Below are 18,544 nucleotides of genomic sequence, written 5' to 3'. Positions count from 1 at the left end.
AATCAAAGCACACGGGTTACTTTGCAATGACCTCATCTCAGGCTACCCTCCTTAACAGTCTGCAGCATATAAAATATTATCTGAGGTGCTGTTGTGATTCCTTAATGGGGACTTAGTTTCCAATAAAGATACCCGTGTGCTCGGTCCTCATTTTAAATATTTATGTTTTTCAATTGACTTTGGTTTTAGTCATCACAAGCATCGCCTCAAATACATGAAATGCTGCTATATATTTTCCTTCTGATAAACAGTTTTCATTAAACTCCGTTCTCCAGTGTAAATGAAACGACAGGTATGTCTTGTGTATACAAATAGTCTATGTCGGGTTTTGATATGATTTTATTGTTGGATTAATGTTGTAACTTTATTGCTTTAATGTATGAAGTTTAAGTGCAAACGACTGATGGGAATCCCAATAACGAATAAACAATATCTCATTGCACTTTTTTGTTTTCAGGGTCCACCAGGCTCAAGTGGTCTTCAGGGTGTGGTCGGAGCTCCTGGTCCAGCTGTGAGTACCTCTTCCTCTGGCCTTCTAAGTTATTATTATTATTATTATTATTCATCTCAGTTCACTTTTCTAAATTGGGTTTATATTCAGGAATAAATCATGGTTTGAAAAGCCAGCCGCAAATAACCACAGCGTAACCCATGCACGCCGATATTTACTCTAAAAATAATATTCCAACCGTTATCTAGCAGATACAGAAATCATTGTTTGCCTTGCTGGTCATGGTGGATTCTTGGTCTGAACAATGAAATGGCTGAACAAGTTTGCGATATTTACTGATATACTGACAGCGACACCAATGATGCAAAATGGCCTGCAAGTCCATGAGCAGAGCGTTTTAACTTTTTGTGTCTTCAGACCTGTAGTCTTATCACAAAGATTCAGATTTCTGTCTGCAGCAATAAACTAGGATATTGGGAAGTTTCACCACGATCCCTCCTGAGCAAAGTTTAGTCTAGACTTTACCATATCTGGCTGATGGTGTGATAATCAATTAAATGAGCTATAAAAATGTTTAAATCCATTAGAAAAGTGGACAATGTATCCCTGACCCGCCAGGAACAGCACTTAGAAGGATATTTCACCCACAAATTGACCATGTATGTCAATTACCCACCATGTTACTTGTTTTTTTTACATGCCATCACGGTGAATGGAGTATCAAATGCGATAAAAAAAAAAATCCTGATACGTTCAACAGCAATTGGTTACACAAATGGTCATCGTGTGGGTGTAAGTGCTGTTATAGCCGGGTCAGGGATACATTATGCCAGCAGTACTGCTTTTTACTGTCTCCTCTGCAGTCCAAAAGAAGGTTGCAGTCCCCATTTATTTAAGAATCCCTATCCTTTTATTATTGTAATGTCACAGAAATTACATTTTAATCACGGCTATTATTTGCAGAAGGGTCCCTCACATATAGTTTCATCATCAGCTTGTCCTTTAGACAGTTTCTTAGCAGCCAGGCATCAAGTACATTGCCGTTTCCAATTGTCTCGCTTCTCGATACAGGCTCCCAGATCACAATGGCACTCCCGCCCGCCAACGTTTTCCATGTGTTGCCTCATATGTTACCCGGTTTGGCCCAGAATGCTGCCTCCGCCGTGTGCCGCCGGAACATCCTCTATTCATTTATCTCATTAACACAAAAGGAGAAGTCCTGTTTCTATAATGGCTGATGGCCTGAGGGCATCTGAGAGCTCATTGCTGTGAATTATCAGGCTCTAACAACCATTCTAGCAAAGATTCAGCATCTGCGGGGCTCTGTGGGGGCTAGAAAAAGACCGGGTGAGACGGATTGCCGCAAGCAGGTAGTGCACCCAAGCTGAATAACAAATTATTTAACAGTTGTTTGTCCTAGTGTGTAAGTCTGCTCATGTGTATTCATGCCTTCATAACGGAGATCTGACTCGTGCCGCGCAGTTTCACCATTATCTGCCCTCTTTTTTACTATTTGCGAGACCTAATGCCGTTATCAATTTTGGCTGTACTATCCATCCCACTTCTCAATCCTGGAGAAACATTGGTGTTTGCAGGGAAAATGAATGATCCAATTTTCTTTTCAGCTTAAGGCTTAACGAGGTGTGCAACAGTTCAAGCTCATTCACCGAAATTGTCTTTAAGATACAACTAGGTTCAAGCAGTTGAAATGAAACACTATCGATCTTCATCAAGATGTTATCCATAAATGAGTTGTGCTTTTATATTTAGCAGTCTCTAATAAAAAGACATAAATATTGTATAAGAACATTTGTATTTTTTAAACGTGACTGTGCTAACTAAATATTCGTTTTTTACATAACATGAGGCAAACAAAAACCCTTAAATAATCCCATTTCTTCAGGGACAATCTCAACATATAAAGTGAGGAGATACTCCTTCAGCATGTGGAAGTATCTCCTATACCCACAGGTATCTGTTTCAATTAGCTTCACTTCAAATTTCAGATCGACCCATGCCGAAATGACTGTTCTCGTAATATAATTTGTCAGTCTTCGAGAATACTTTCTTTGTTTTTTTTATTTCCCTACATTAATATTAGAAGCAAGATACACAAACCAAGCCTCGCATGTTGGTAACGTTAACTGCTCGGGGCTTTCCTCCATGGTGTGGCGGCGGTTCCATCCAACTCCATCAATCAATCAATCCACTACGTCAACAAAAATAGCGGCGAGAGTTGTTATGATGACTGTCAAATTATGCAGCATTTAACTTCAAACACTACAGACACACTCCTTTCTGATTCTGATCTTCCATTTTTTTTTTATCACTTTATCTCTCTACACTTTAGTCCTCCTTGTCTCAGCCTCTTCAGTTCAAAGCTGTACTCGCTCTACCTGTAATCACCTAACGTTTCCTTCTAAACTGCTCTGCATTCAGCACCAGTGCCTGAGGCTGCCTACATGTCCCAGGGCTCACCGAGAGCTCCGCAAGCACTTTCAAGTGCTGACATGCGTTTGAACTGAAAACTCCAAGTTTGTCAGCACTTCGCTCCTTTCCCTGTAGTCTCCCCTTTCTATCCTCTGTAGCCCCCGCGCACCTCTGACTTCACAGATGAAGTCAGCATCTTTCACATGCACCGTTTGCCGTAACCCCATGGCGATACTCTACTGTATCCTGCGTTCTCAGATGACGAGCTTTTGGAAATCTCACTGTCGTTCCCTCAGGTAGCGAGGCACCAGAGTGGATCCACGGTTACAACTGTTGCCTCAGCCGTGTCCTTTTTTTGTTTTGAGTTTTCATTCTCCTGCTCAAATATAGCCATCCATGTTTAAAATGTCTGCAGGATGACTCAAACTCTAAATGACCCGTTAGTTCTGAATGTCTGATTATGCCAGAGATAGTCTGCTGACCTGTCCATGGTGCATGCTGGGAAAAGCTCCAGCCCCTTCATGACCCTGAGTGAGAATATGTGTGTATGGAGAATTGATGGGGAGGAGAATTTGCCATAAATGACCTTCAGAAAAGGCATCAAGTTAAACGGTCTGTCCTAATCTGTGTTTGAATATGGGCAGAGACCCACCCTCTGCCACATGAGCTTGGATATGCTCCATAACCTTGAAAAGGATTAAGAGGGCAAAAGAAATCCCGAAAGAGAAATTCCACGTGGATAACGGTGTTTGTTGAGTTGTATTTGCCGACGCTTCAGCTAAAGAGCGATCAGAATAAAGATGTTCCTATCTAACACGCTTTGACCTCCCACAGGGCAGCGATGGTGAGTCCGGGCCGAGAGGACAGCAGGGGATGTTTGGCCAGAAAGGAGACGAAGGAGCCAGAGGATTCCCCGGTCTACCGGGACCTATCGGACTGCAGGTAAATCTCCCGACAAGGCTGATTCCACGTCTCCTCTTCTCCAAACACACGACAAAACAGATCACGTTGCCTTGCACGTTGCTTCCCCTCTTGTCAGAGCCAGCCGGAGCCGAATGAGTCCCTCCGCTCACCTTAAACCGACAACATTTCACCTCTTGTTACATCATTTACATTACATCAAAACAGAGCATAATTTATGAATGCAGTCTGCTGATAATAACACTTTGTATTGCTCCAGGGCAAATAATGCTTTCCCCCCCCAAGGATAGCGTAGACAGTGCTCGAAATCCATCACCGTTGCTAACATTTTGCATTTGGCATTTTGCCGGCGCCGTTAATGGCGGAGAGGAGACTGCCGTTGGTTTTCCACTCAGACCACATCACATTATCATGCAGTTAACCACTTCCTTTCACTGTTGCCGAATAAGAGACCAGCTGCCGAGGTAGCCTGTATTCAGTCGGATATATTCTAATCAATGTATACTTTAAATTAATTACAGATTACAATACATATACTGTATTAATTTCCTATAAACAGCAACTCTGAAGCAGGTCAGGATGTTTCTGATACTTAGATTGACACATTTGCTTGGTTAAGTATCAAACCTGTCAGTCTATCCACTGTCTGTCTAGCCCTGTCTACACAAACATGAATTATGCATATTAAATGCTGTGCAGAAGAGTGATATTTGATTGCTTTTATCAATAAATGACCTGACATTTTATCTTCCACTTCAACAAACATTGATTTGTGGTGATCCATCTTATTTTAATTGTAGTAGTTCATTGATTTGCAGATTTTTTTTCTCTTGGAATACAGTAAAAGCACCCATTTGTGGTATTAAAAATGATTCTACCGGTATGTAACATTTGGGAGAAAAAATAACGAATTCTCGCTCTTGCAATTTGCTAGATCCTAGCTTGTGTTGGCTAATGTTAACTAATGTCAGCAAATGACATGGAGATACTGCTGTGTATCTGACATTGTTGAGTCATTTATTTATCCCTCTTTTCTTCTTATGCAATGGTCACAAGATAATAGTAAGTAGATGCTCAGTAGAACATGGTGTAACTGTCTCTTGTGCCTATCCTTGTATTATTTTGCATTTGCGTATATATGTTGTTCTTTCAGTACCTACTAGGATATTATTTAGTATGCCAGGAAAAAAAGCTTTAGTAGAAAGACACCACCTAATACAAAATAATTCAAATGTAATATGCTAAAAATACCAGGGCATCCTACTACATCGGGTCGTATTTTGCAGATCCAAAACTGCAACCGAGTGGAAGAACAAGCACCAGGGCACAACATTTGGCTCATTTAAGCCGATGAACTGATGTTGAAGAAACTTGCTTTGGTGGCAATGAATAAAAGACACGGCACATTTTAGAATATCTAAAAGTCAATTATCCAAGGACTCACTAAGGATGAAATTAGAGCAAAGCCCTGCTGGTCAATAGGGCTAGATAACGTTGTTATTAAGTGCAATTGGCTTCTAATTGAGCATAATGCACTCCATCTCCACTCTTTTAATTACGTTTGGCTAAGCTGCCCTTCAATAGATGGCAGCAGCCACTGCGAGCTCAGCTCTTCAATTCAATTATCTGTAGCATTAATGATTTTTGACTATGGGGAATGAATGGCTTCGCTTTGAAAGGCTCCCATCATTTAGGGCTTCGTTTGCCCCGGAATACTGGCGTCCTGGCCGAGCGGGTGGATCCTTCAGAGCACGGGGTTAAAGATGTGGATGAAGACCAGAATTAATAGATTTGATTACAGTTCAAGGCTTGGGAATGCAAAATCATAAGAAAACATTTATTATTTTCTTGCTTCACCAGTAATGCACTAGGATATATTTACAAAGAAGCCTGACAAGGCCGGCATTGATCGAGAGCTCGTCACATCTAAACATAATGCATGAAATAATTTACTGCTTTGTTTTGTTTTTTCTTCTATTCTTACTACCCTCATGCTTTATTACCGTGACTAAATTCCCAGTCAGAATCTGTTATGAATTAGCCTTTCTCTGCCGTTCCCGAGGTACATTAAATCACACAAAATGGAATGAAACTACACACATGTGATTTCGGTGATCGATACTCATGTCATTTTTGTTTCGCCGTAACTTATCATCCCGCTGCTTTCCACCCACCTATTGATTATGCACGATCCATTATCCGAGCTCAACCAACACCACAAATAGTAACTGCAATTACGCAGAAAGACAGTAAGCTACGATGGCAAATGAGAACTCCTTCCTGAGTTGTATTCAAGCTGTTTGAGCCGAACATGATTGAATCCCAAAACCGGATAATACACAACGCACGCACCGTCCCCCTTTGTTTTCCCACTCGTTCCGGGGACGTAGATGGATGGAGCTATCCCCGTTGCAATTTACACAGGCTGATTATACCCACGCTTCCCATACCCTTTAATTACATTTGGTGTCCTTTTTGACTAATTGCGTGTTTACGCTCTGGGTTTCTTCTGCTTTGTATTAATGCATTCTCCATCACAATGCATCCAGGAGCTCACTATTCAATACGCATCATGTGCAAGTGCCTGTTAATGAGCAGGAAAAAAAAAATGTATTCCTGCTGCCTCGCGTGACCCTTTTTTCTTTGTTCTGAAGAATGTTTGTGTTCCTTGCAGGGGTTGCCTGGCCCTCCTGGTGAGAAGGGAGAGAACGGAGACGTCGGACCAATGGTGAGTGTGGCCCTTTCATGACTTTCCTCTGTTGCAGGGATTCACATTGTTTTCACGTAGGACCCGTAGAGATGGGACTTTTTGCTCGTTCTTGGATTCGTGGAGGAGTTTGGCAACTCCTCACAGGCGTTTGGCAGATTTCTTGAAGTCTGTGGAAGATGCACCGACACAAACATTTCTACTCGTGAAAACTTTGCATGCTCTGTTCCCATGCAGCGTGTTTATTTCTCTCCTAGCATTTATCAATTTTTCAGTACAGTTAGACTACAATAAAAAAAAATAATACTCTCAGGATAGCACTGAAGGGTGGTGAAGTCGGCTGAAAAAAAACATGCAAGTGCAGATTTGTTTTGGGGGATGCAAGATGTTGTGCTCTTCCACGTGAACTTTGTGAATAAAGTCTGATTTAGGTTCTGATCCCCATTAAAAGAGATTTTGAATACATTATTTGTGAAATGTAGAGCATACGTTTATTTACCTTCTGCAACATAACTTCTGTTTTTGCTGACAGGGTCCACCTGGTCCTCCCGGCCCCAGAGGTCCTCAGGGTAATAGCGGCGCCAATGTAAGTTTGAATGTTGTTTCTTTGATAAGGCTTTGGTCATACTCAGAATATATATATATATATATATATATATATATATATATATATATATATATATTTTTTTTTTTAAATGTCAAAAAAGCATGTTTCTTGTTTGATTCTTACATTTTTTTGATAATCCTTAAATATCCTCATTGTGATTTATCCGCAGGGTGCTCAAGGTCCTCCCGGTGGTATTGGTTCAATGGGAGGTGTTGGTGAGAAGGTAAGAGATGACCCAGCTGATGAGTCTGGATCGTTTACTGTGAGTGTGATGATCCACATTTTCGCACATTAATCTACATGTTCACTGTGATACATAACAGGGAGAAACTGGTGAAGCTGGCAACCCTGGATCATCTGGAGAGCCTGGTATCGGAGTAAGTACAGTATTATGCTAAAACAACGAAAATATTTTCTACATTTGTGAGCACCCCTTTCATTCAGCATTTCAAGCCATTGTGTGTACAATTCATCCCATACAGTTATTGTGACTGCTCAAACAACAACTAATATGTTTATGTTTATTATTTGACACTTCCGCCATGAGGGTCGTTTTGTACCTTAATTACTGCGGGCCGATGTGCAGCAATGTTAGCAACCCAAAGGCTTCTAGCAGATATTTGGCTCTGCCAGATTTGTACACCTCCGCTGCTGGAGGCGTCATTAATCTGACTTCCTGTACAAGACTTGTTATTCCAGAAAATGCCAGAAGTTATTTTGTGTGACAAAAGCATCGCAATAGCTTGCAATTTTTCCAGTCTGTTGTTAAATATCACCAAAATTAGTGTTGGTTGATGGGAAGTTAATTTTTGTCATAACTCATCGACGTTTCATTTCGGGGCATCACCCGCATCGATCCACACAATGTGTTTCCTGATGCAGAATACTGCGTTTGCAGATGGGAGCGGTGCTCCTGTCGCATGCTGAGCACATGTTGTGTAGACCAGGGAGGCCTCACCTTAGTTCTAGGTTTGAGTTCCAGTCACTCTCCCCGAGTCTGAGTCCGTCAATCTGTATTGACGTATCAGCCGGCTGCCGCGTATCTGTTTACGGCGACAGATCGAGCCGGTGTCACATGTCACATCGAGGTTTCAAAGGTGCCACGCTGGCATCGACTTGAGAAGCTCTCTGCTCTAATGGGCCAACTAACGAGTCTGGGCTTGTAATTACGCTCCTACTGCTGCTCTTAGTCGGAGCCAGCGCTGTTGCTGCTATAAAAAAACAGAAAAGATATGGTAATGAGGAGACACATTTAGTGGATCAAAATAGGATTTTATAATGAAAGTCGAAAGCAGACGATAATACACATACAAGTTTCATTCTTTCAGCTCTAAGAGCAATAGTTTGAGTCGGTTTGGTGCATGTTTTGATGCCAGAGTGACAGCATTAATAACAAATGTGTCTTGTGCATTATTTACCATGCTATGTCAAAGAAGCATGACTGGCCCTTATTTGGTCTCCATGGTAACATGCCCGTGATGCATTTTTTTTTTTTCATCAGGGACCCAGAGGAGAGACTGGTGAGAAGGGAGAAACTGGCCCACCTGGAGCCGCTGGACCCGCCGGTGCTCGCGGACCCGCTGGAGATGACGGTCCCAAGGGAAACCCCGTATGTCACCTCCGCTGTCATTGACTCATGCATTATTGAAGCTGTCAGCTGCAGAATCACTGTCATATTACTGTGGCTGTCAGTCCTGTTGTTGACGCCATGTCAAATATCTGAGTCGAGCTCAGTCTTCTCAGTGTCTCGATCTGTCTGCAGGGTCCTGTTGGCTTCCCAGGAGACCCTGGTCCCCCTGGAGAGACTGGTGCTGCTGTAAGTGCAAATGTTTATGATGTTGTACCATTCAGTGAGTAGCAATAGATGTCTCTATTACCTGTAAGGTTGTTTTGATGTGACTTTGTAGATTTTTTTTTGTAGGAGAATGGTGTTATTGTTTGTATGTACATTTCTTGAATGTGCCCTGAATGTAGACCCGACTGTGATGTGAAATAATGTACAGAATGTACATTATGTTAAATGTATGTTGTCATTTTTTCTATTTTGTTTTAGGGTCTTGATGGTTTGTCAGGTGACAAAGGAGACGACGGAGATGCTGGACAACCTGTAAGTCTTACTATGTGATATGAAATTGTAAAAAAAAAACAAACAAAAAAACAATAATTTTCAATGATGTGCAAAAATACAGCAAGATGAATTCCAGTAACCTGTTGATGCAAAGTAGTTTCATTAGTTTGGTTTTATTGACATTATGCATTTTAGCATTTTGAGTCTAGTAATGTGATTAGGGGTTTTCAACAACATTCAAAATCTCACATTTGTATGATGAGGGGAATGGTGCAAAAGTGCCGTTTTATTAATATTGCACATTTTAAATTCAGTGCTGTTGAAATTCCCTGTAGCACACATCTCAACAGTGAAGCAAAGGTAGCAACACTACTGTGAAAGGGGTGTGAAAGTGGAGTTAAGTGTTCTATCCACTCTCCTTTAGGGCCCTGCAGGTCCATCTGGTGAAGCTGGAGTACCAGGACCTCCTGGCAAAAGGGTGAGTGCATTTCCAAAATGATGCATTAGATGATAATTCTGCCGCGCTCTCGAGACGTCCGTCTATTTTTGGATTCGCAACACTCTCTTACAGGCTTGCGAGCTATTATTCCCCACTGTAGGGCGATACACATTTATGCTAGCATTATAGTGTGTATGGCTTTTAAATTAGTTTGACAGGGAATGATGCTCATTAGTTCAACTAAGTGTCCGGAATAGACAGTAATTGCAGACAAAGATTATACTTTAAAAGAATATTGACGTATCGTGAGTTCTGCTCCCTGTAATGTGAAAGCAGCAGGACTTCTGCTGGTAGTGTCAGGAAATTAACTTGCCACTTTAATTTCTGGCGCTTGATGCCCTCTCTGTCACATCGGACTCGAGCTGACATTATTTAATTTCACTAGCGTGGCTTTTTTTTACGATGCGTTCCATTTACTGTAATAATGTTTTACAGTTAGCCATAAAACACTGTATTAATGTACTGTTTGAAAAGCTGGCACAATATGGCCAGAGAGAATAGAAAGTTTGACGTTTAAAGTGAATTAATTTAGTTTGGGGAACTTTAGCAGAGATGGAGTCGAACGTATCCGCCAGAGCATCCGAATCAACCAGTCGCCATCTATCAATACGAACATGGTAGACTATACACTAAAAAAACAACTCTTGCATTTCATGAAATATACATATGATAAAATATTTTTTTATTGTTGCTTGGAATCAGAAAATAACTTATTGCATTTACTACTCCACTACATTTCAGAAGGAAATATGGTACTTTTTACCCTTTACATTTATTTGACAGATATAGTTACTTGTTCAGATTGAGATTTTACAAAACAAAAACCATATGAACTTATTTAACACACTACATTGATTGCCTTGCCTTAAGTAGGATTTTACATTTTTACATTGCTGTATTGATGCTTTTATGTAAGATCTGAGTACTTCTTCCACCACTTTGAATATGAGATGTGTAGGAGATTGATCTGCATCGCTTTGGAGATTTCAAAGTATCATTAAAATATCACCTGCCGTGGTGGATGCACGCTAATTTCTAGAGCTTGTTCTGACCACACGGCTTGTCGTTGAATACGGTACTGTCCTGCACAGGAGATGGTCATCAGGTAGATACAGTATAGTGATCCGACGTCTAAAAAAATACCCACTCGTCGTCGCGCTGCCAAAACTGCTCTTTGTTGAGCATCAGACGCCACAGTTTGCTTGTTTCCCCTCCAACTCTGTGGCTCGCATTCAAATGCAGGCTCGCACGGTTCATCATACATTTTGAAAACATTGCTAGAGTAAGCAATTTTTAGCCCCCCCAATTTGTATTCTGATGGATACCATCCAGGTGACAGTGGCTAGAGAACATATTAATGGACTCTGTGATGTGATTTTTCATCCTTCACCGAGGTAATTCAGGGTTGGTCTCTTTCCCCAATATCTCTCTGAAATGGACTCGGATTTGGTGCTCGTCGATGCATGTGGCCGCTTGACTGCATTAGCACACATGCACGCACGGGTGCACACACACATATGCACTCTCACTAATGCACATACACAGTTGCCAGGGCTTATAACCTACATGGAAGACCGGTGGCTTTTGTTTGGCCTATTCGATTATGGTTTCTGATGGTAAATGACAGCCCACTTACAAGGTTCTGACCGGAGGCTGTTTGGTGGAAATGCTGATGTGCTTTTAGCTCAGTATATTCAGAATGTAGGGCAATTTGCTCACATTGATGCTGCCTGACCCTGCATAACTCTCTCTCTCTTTAAAAAGATTCAAGGTCAGAGTGTACATCAGCTGAACAATTAGTATGTTCATAGAACTACTGCTTGCCAGCAAATGTTGGAGACTTTTTAGAGAATAAAAACCTTTTGTGTTCTTTTCAATAGGATTATGCAAAACATTTTGGTTTAGTTATTAAGTTATATATTTTGATATTTGAAGTATTCATATACAAACTCTGATTGCATCTTATTGTTCTACTCCTCAGGGATCTGTTGGACCAGCAGGTCAGGAGGGCAGACAAGGAGAAAAGGGATCAAAGGTAAGTTGCCAGCTATCTAACGTTAACTTGACTTTTACAAAGTACGATCAACTAGATGTAGATTGTATTCTTGCTGGCATCAGGGTTGGATACAGTATATGGAAGCAAAGAAATGCCTTAATTTGATTCTTATACTTTAAGCAAGTGAATACCTAATTGTGAAATGTTCCTGAGTATTTCTTATTGAAATGAAACTCCACTGAAATAGAGCTTAGGTAGATATTTTTTAACCTAAGAAAACCGTCTTAAATCCATCTGTCTGCTAAGATGTCACTAATGTACGTGTCCAGCTATACAGCCATGGGGAAGTTGCTCAAATTCAATATGGTCAGAACAAGTCAAGTCATAAATAACTCACAGGGCTAATCAATCGAGCCTCAATATGTATCCTGATGAGACAAAGTTCCGATTAAGTTCAGTGTCAAGTCATGTGACCAACAAAGTAAAGTGATCGACTGAAAACACCAGACACTTGATTGGTCTATATCATTTTTTTAATTAGAATCAGATTCCGGTTTAATGCCTCAGTAGGTTTTCACATCCAAGGAATTTGATTTGGTGTATTGGTATATAGACAAGAAACACAAGTTAAGTATTTTAAATCCAGCATTGTTTACATTCATGCATACCAGCTTGCAATCTTCTTATTTTTTGACCTTACAGAATCTCCTCATGTAAAGAGAGTGGAATAGACCCCATAGTTAGGACTGTGCATCAGCATCAATGGGCACCCATTCATAGGAAAACACTTCCCTAGTGCTACTGAAGGTCTAAAACTCCACAGGGAACCTAATGTTTGCTTCCATAAATGGCTGCCAGACATTGCTGCCGAGAAGCAGGACAACATTGGATGAAATGTCTTAAATGATAAATGTCCACTAGATGTTTATAAAGGGCAAAGTAACTCCGATTTAAAAACCTTTCCTATAATATCCTGCATTTATGTGTTTCCCTCAGCTCCTGTATAGTTGTAAACATTTGTGAATTTGTCTCGGCGAAGAAGCAGTGGGGTTCCTGGGGACTATCAGCAGATGTGATTGCTTTGTTAAAATCCATAATATGCCAGTGTTTGCACAATTGAAGAGCATGGAATAGAAAATGTTTTTGTACGCTGTCAAGAAATTGATTTTCTCCAAATCAGTTGGTCCAAAGACGAGCGCAGACAGAAAACCTGACAAATCTGAGACAAAGCTTCACTCTTTTGTTCTCCGCTGCTCACACAGATGCACACACATATAAAAATGCACATTCTGTCCACATTGAGGTAAAGGATTAGGGTTGATTTGATGGAGACAAGACAAAGCCTGTGTGGTGATCCTAGAGGGTGGAAATCCAGGCCTAATTGGCTGTCAGAGCTATTTAATCCCTTCCTCCTATCACGCTCGTCGCTATGACATCGCTAGAAATCCAATACATAATAAACTGCTGTTCCTGCTCAGAGACAGCACACAAGTGCTGGTAACATTTGATCTGTGGGGATGTTGCAAATCCTTGAATCCTTCCAATCTGAGGGGGGGGGGGGGGGGGGGGGGGGGGGTTCTGTGGAAGGAAAATATTGCAAAATATCAAACAAAGTTCTGGAAGTTGGATAAATGTCATGTTGTTATTGGATATTTGACCATAACAACTGCAAAGTGACATTTTTGAAGCAATTTTTTTTACCACTAGTTTTACTTTAGACCAATGAGAGCGAGTCCTGCTGTTGTTTGTATGCGCTGCACAGGGACATACTTAGAAGTGCACAATGTCAAAAAATGTTTTGAGTGTTTGTGGTTTTTGTGAAGAAGAAAATGCATTTGACATGTTTGATCCTAACAACTGTAACCAGAGAAAATCCAGATACGTATGACAATTATTTTGTGCTGATGTTTTACAGGGAGAAGCTGGAGCCGAGGGGCCTGTTGGGAAAACTGGACCTGTGGGACCTCAGGGGCCTGCTGGGAAGGCTGGTCCTGAGGGACTGCGTGGTATCCCTGGCCCTGTTGTAAGTATATGTTGCTCATGAAGATCTCTCACTTTGTTTTTTTACAAAGTTTTCACATTATAACCTGATTGAAATGACACATCTCAGAATAGTCAATTCATGGTTATGGTGTCATGGCTGGTCATGTATGTTTCTTCTCATGTTATTAGTCAAATACTGCAATTATTTTGTCTTTATTTTCAGGGTGAACAAGGACTGCCTGGTGCTTCTGGTCAAGACGGCCCTCCTGGACCTTTAGTAAGACACGTTCTCCCACCTGCTCAGTAAAAATATACTTGCAGTTATTGTATAAGTAAATATTGCATGAGCTGATACTGCAGCGCTGTCTGCCGACTCCTTATTAAAAAGGTCTCATGTTGCTTTTTAGCCATCCGAGGACATTGGTCATCGGGGGGGGTAAAAAGATTGCTGTGGTGTTGGTGTGATAACAAAGTATTGTAGGGATGATAAACATCTGCTGTTTCTTTTAATGAGAATCAGATTTTTGTCACATATAATATATATATATATATATATATATATATATTGAAGTTTTAAAGCGGATACGCTTTTTTTCTGACATTTTAAGAACAAAAGAATGGATTAATTGTAAAAAATAATCTTCCGTTTCCCCCCTGAAGTATTGCAATACCTCTGCTGGATAAGTGGCGAGGAGTCCCCATCATTGCAGGGATCTGCGATGGCTGTCGCCGTTACATAATGTGAATTCATCTCACTGTCAAATATGCGTCACAAACGGATTCTTTCCCTCCACAGGGGCCCCCTGGACTTCCTGGTATGAAAGGTGACTCTGGATGGAAGGGAGAGAAGGTAAGACATCATTACCATGCTAATCTCAAATTGCTTCACTGTGTATTCGTCACATGTGCGGATGCACCTTATCAGCGGCTTTTCAAAGGAAGCAAACATCTGGGCCTCCATCTCTTTGTTCAGTCCCTCACAGGAGGGATAAAGAAAGCTTCTGCTCTGTGCTTTCACGCAGTGATTTAAGGCAGTGAATGAATATGTATAAGACCAATAATATCATCCCCGTAATGGTTATTGGTTTAATGCCAGCATGCAGTAGTCGGGACGCAGATGACCATAACTCTGCCCAGCAGCAGGCGCCGAGACAGACCGCCATTGTTAAATATGACGACCACTATAAACGCGCTAATTATTGATAGGCGGGAATAGGAGTAGGACGGCCGTGGTCTGGCTATGATGTACAGACAGGTAGGTGAAAGAAGATATATATATGTATATAAAGAAAATATAACAAGGAACAACATACAATGTCTATAAATCAAACTGTTTGTGCAAGCAAGTGGAAGTGTGCTGGAATAAATATTGAATGACTCATATAACAGGTTTCTCTATACACAAGATATAATCAATACCAATATGGTTTTGCTCCTTAAATCTATTTCAATGCATTCGTCCTCATTTTCCTTCCTTCTTTTCTTCTCTGCCTGCTCCAGGGTCATCCAGGTCTTATCGGTCTGATTGGACCTCCTGGTGAAGCCGGAGAGAAGGGAGACCGAGGATTGCCTGGACCTCAGGGTACTGCAGGTGGAAAGGGTGATGCTGTAAGTGTCAGGCACTATGCTTTATTAAAATATACTCTTCACTGTCTGCACAGGAATGTGAATCTCATTTGCCACAAGTGCCAGCACTGCATGAATGTATTCTTAAAAGTGTGACTTTCGGAGACTTGGCGGTTATATTCCCACAATAACACACTATAGTAACAGGGGAGAAAGTGAGTCTTGCATTTAGATTATTTTATCACAGATATAAAAGACATAATACTATAATTAGCGCTGGGTGTTGATTCAGGAAATCAAGTCAGGATCACATGAAAATATTGTTTTTCTGGTGTCCAAATGAAAGATTTTGTCATCATTTAAACATAAAAAATATGTTTTTATGTTTGAAATTTTGTCTCATGTTGTTAATATTTAAATCCATCCATCAAGTACCACATGTTAAGTGAGACATCTATTAACTGCATTGTGACTGATGTGCTGTATTATCTGTTATTAGGGTCTTTCTGGTTCCCATGGTCCTCTCGGCCCTCCCGGCCCCCCTGGTATTTCCGTAAGCGCCATTGTTTATTGATCAAAACATTTTTCCACTTCATTACGTCGCGGCTGTTGCTCATCTCTCCATGTTTTCTATACAACAGGGCGCTCAAGGACAGAAAGGTTCCAAGGGATCATCTGTAAGTTGCGTTTTCCTCCCTTCACCATTCTGATGCCTTTTATTACCATTTTGTGTTTTATGAGAATTGGGTTCTTCTTCTTTTCTGTCAGGGTTCTACAGGTCAGAAGGGAGACACTGGACTGATTGGACCACCTGGAGCACCTGTAAGTAGCCCATTAAAAGAAATTAAATACACATTATACTATCAACTATAGCCCTTTAATTTGACGCTGTAATCACTTTTGTTTTATCGATCTTGGGTACATTTTGAAAGAATGAGTTTCACTATATTTGACCAAACATAAAAGTTTGAGCATCAATCAACATCATATAGCATTAGCCAAAGCATTGATGTGCATGACCCCGTAACCTCTGTGTTTCAGGGTCCACCCGGTGACATCATCCAGCCGCTGCCCATGCAGCACTCCAGAAGGACCAGGCGGCAGGCTGAGATGCAGGGAGACGATGCGTTGGCAGACTACGGCGTAGACGGTGTCGGCATGGAAGGGATGGAGGATGTCTTCGGCTCCCTCAACAACCTCAAACAGGACATCGAGCGCATGAAGTTCCCCATGGGCACCCAAGACAATCCTGCCAGGACCTGCAATGACCTGCACCTCAGCCAGCCTGACTACCCAGATGGTAGGACATGTGACAGAGGAACTGTTCGACCACAGTCGTAGTAGTAGCTATCAGTAAAGGTCACGTGTCACATTTATTCAACCCTCTACTTTTACGGATTGAGTTTTATTTAGCTGCTGAAATCTCTTAAAACATCCTCTCAGTGTGCTGCTGCCAAAATCCGAGAGAAGGGAGAGAAATGAGCTGATAAAAATGTTGACGTACTCATCTGAATCACAAGTAGCAGCAAGTGATTTTTAAGAGTTGTTTGTGCCCTGGGTTTCGCCTCTCAGGCTACCTAATTCTAGATGTTGAGGATGTATGTAAGGAAGGCTGCAGGTACAGCTCAGCGTTGGTTAACACCACGCCTGTGCATCATTACTCCTTGGACGAAAATATAAAAATGGCAGGTCGCTATCAGGGAAGCAAGATGTGATTGAAAGTTATAATGCTTTGATTATGCAGGTTTTTACATGCTTATTTCTTGTTACAGCAACATGTTTCATTATGTTATTTCCAGAGTGATGTTAAGCGCAAAAAACGTCATTGTGTCGTTTGAAACGAACGTAGCGCTGCAAGTAATACATTATCTTCACCAAAATTAACCTGCTGGTTAATTTGTCAATCAATCGATTGATGGTTTGAATATCAGAAAAAATATTGAAAACATTTCTCATCAGAATATCCTGGAGCCAGTGTTGGGTAGTATGTATGTATTACTTTCCCCAGTAACCAATAGTGTAAAGAATTACAATTTTCAAAACAGCAAAGCAACTTATTATATATAATACCTTTGATATGAACAGAAAATGTTTTTTTTTACTTCCTTGTGGACTCGATCTTAAGATCTATAATACACCAGGGTATTTTGAGATAGTTGAGCTGTGGTGATGTCAGAAGTATTTATGCTTCCTCTCTGTGCCTTGGCTCTGTCTCATGGCTGTTTCTTTATCAGGTGAATACTGGATTGATCCAAACCAGGGCTGCATAGGAGACTCCATCAAAGTGGTCTGTAACTTCACAGCAGGCGGAGAGACGTGCATCTACCCAGATAAGAAATCCACAGGAGTACGTAATGGGCAAATGTTAACATTTTTTTTTTAAAACACATGGTATAAAATGTAGGAGCTCTTTGCTGTATTTGATTAAGATACGTGTACAGCTGCTGCAATAGTAAAGTTCTGTAATCGTCATTAATCTTTCATTTTTATTTTTTATTATAGGTTAGAATATCCAACTGGCCTAAGGAGTCTCCAGGTTCATGGTTCAGTGAATTTAAACGTGGAAAAATTGTGAGTCAATCTGCTTTTTTTCCATTTTCTTATTTTCTATCCTGTTACTTTCCTTGTCGATGCTCACATCCTTTTTAGACGCATCCTTCAATTCTGCTGCTTTATCACTTTGTCTCATTTACCCTAACTCTTCCCCACCAATCTCTCTCTCTTTCCTCCCCGCCCTTCTCATTCCATTTGTGCTCCTCTCCATCTCTCTGTCCCCAGTTGAACTATGTCGACATTGCAGAAAACACCATCAATACAGTTCAGATGACCTTCCTGAAGCTGCTGAGCTCCTCGGCACGGCAGAACTTCACCTACATTTGCCATCAGTCTGCGGCCTGGTACGATGCCAAGGCTGACAACTATGACAAGGCACTGCGCTTCCTGGGCTCCAACGATGAGGAGATGTCTTATGACAATAATCCCTTTATCAAGCCGCTGACGGACGGCTGCTCGGTAAAAACTCATTTTCTAACTTTTCAGGTTTTTTTTTTTTTTTTTTTTTTGCTGAATCCCACCAACGCTCACGAATATGGCGACTGCTGTGGAAGAAACTCATGCAACAATGTTTATAGAGCTAAGGCCAGAGGAATCCAGAGATCAAGCATAGGATGAATCTGATATTGTTTAAAAAACTGTTTGTAGTTGTACTCGATTTACAGTAAGATTTGGCATTAATGTGTTAAGTAGAGCTAAAACATAGATGACTCGTTGATTGATTGAAACGTAGATTATTTGAGAAACAATGCTACAAAAGAAA

The 18,544-nt window shown here is 41.0% G+C and overlaps 1 protein-coding gene across 4 annotated transcripts in view; it reads left to right on the top strand.

Moving 5' to 3' along the window:
* LOC311012872 (collagen alpha-1(XI) chain-like) overlaps window positions 1–18,544 on the top strand; it is a 74,120-nt gene that overhangs the window by 53,329 nt on the left and 2,247 nt on the right. For 3 of the 4 annotated variants that reach the window (XM_084008650.1, XM_084008648.1, XM_084008647.1), the window contains 22 exons: window positions 458–511; window positions 3,716–3,823; window positions 6,477–6,530; window positions 7,042–7,095; window positions 7,286–7,339; window positions 7,440–7,493; window positions 8,618–8,725; window positions 8,879–8,932; window positions 9,170–9,223; window positions 9,609–9,662; window positions 11,665–11,718; window positions 13,595–13,702; window positions 13,886–13,939; window positions 14,459–14,512; window positions 15,163–15,270; window positions 15,728–15,781; window positions 15,870–15,905; window positions 15,997–16,050; window positions 16,270–16,528; window positions 17,463–17,575; window positions 17,731–17,799; window positions 18,007–18,240. In XM_084008650.1, coding sequence (XP_083864776.1) covers window positions 458–511; window positions 3,716–3,823; window positions 6,477–6,530; window positions 7,042–7,095; window positions 7,286–7,339; window positions 7,440–7,493; window positions 8,618–8,725; window positions 8,879–8,932; window positions 9,170–9,223; window positions 9,609–9,662; window positions 11,665–11,718; window positions 13,595–13,702; window positions 13,886–13,939; window positions 14,459–14,512; window positions 15,163–15,270; window positions 15,728–15,781; window positions 15,870–15,905; window positions 15,997–16,050; window positions 16,270–16,528; window positions 17,463–17,575; window positions 17,731–17,799; window positions 18,007–18,240 — 1,845 coding nt within the window. The remainder of the gene's footprint in view (window positions 1–457; window positions 512–3,715; window positions 3,824–6,476; window positions 6,531–7,041; window positions 7,096–7,285; window positions 7,340–7,439; window positions 7,494–8,617; window positions 8,726–8,878; window positions 8,933–9,169; window positions 9,224–9,608; window positions 9,663–11,664; window positions 11,719–13,594; window positions 13,703–13,885; window positions 13,940–14,458; window positions 14,513–15,162; window positions 15,271–15,727; window positions 15,782–15,869; window positions 15,906–15,996; window positions 16,051–16,269; window positions 16,529–17,462; window positions 17,576–17,730; window positions 17,800–18,006; window positions 18,241–18,544) is intronic. The other variant, XM_084008649.1, reaches the window with a different exon arrangement.

Source organism: Eutrigla gurnardus (genome assembly GCF_963514095.1).
Source record: "Eutrigla gurnardus genome assembly, chromosome: 4".
Taxonomy (NCBI): domain Eukaryota; kingdom Metazoa; phylum Chordata; class Actinopteri; order Perciformes; family Triglidae; genus Eutrigla; species Eutrigla gurnardus.
This window is presented reverse-complemented; position numbering and strand designations above follow the sequence as displayed.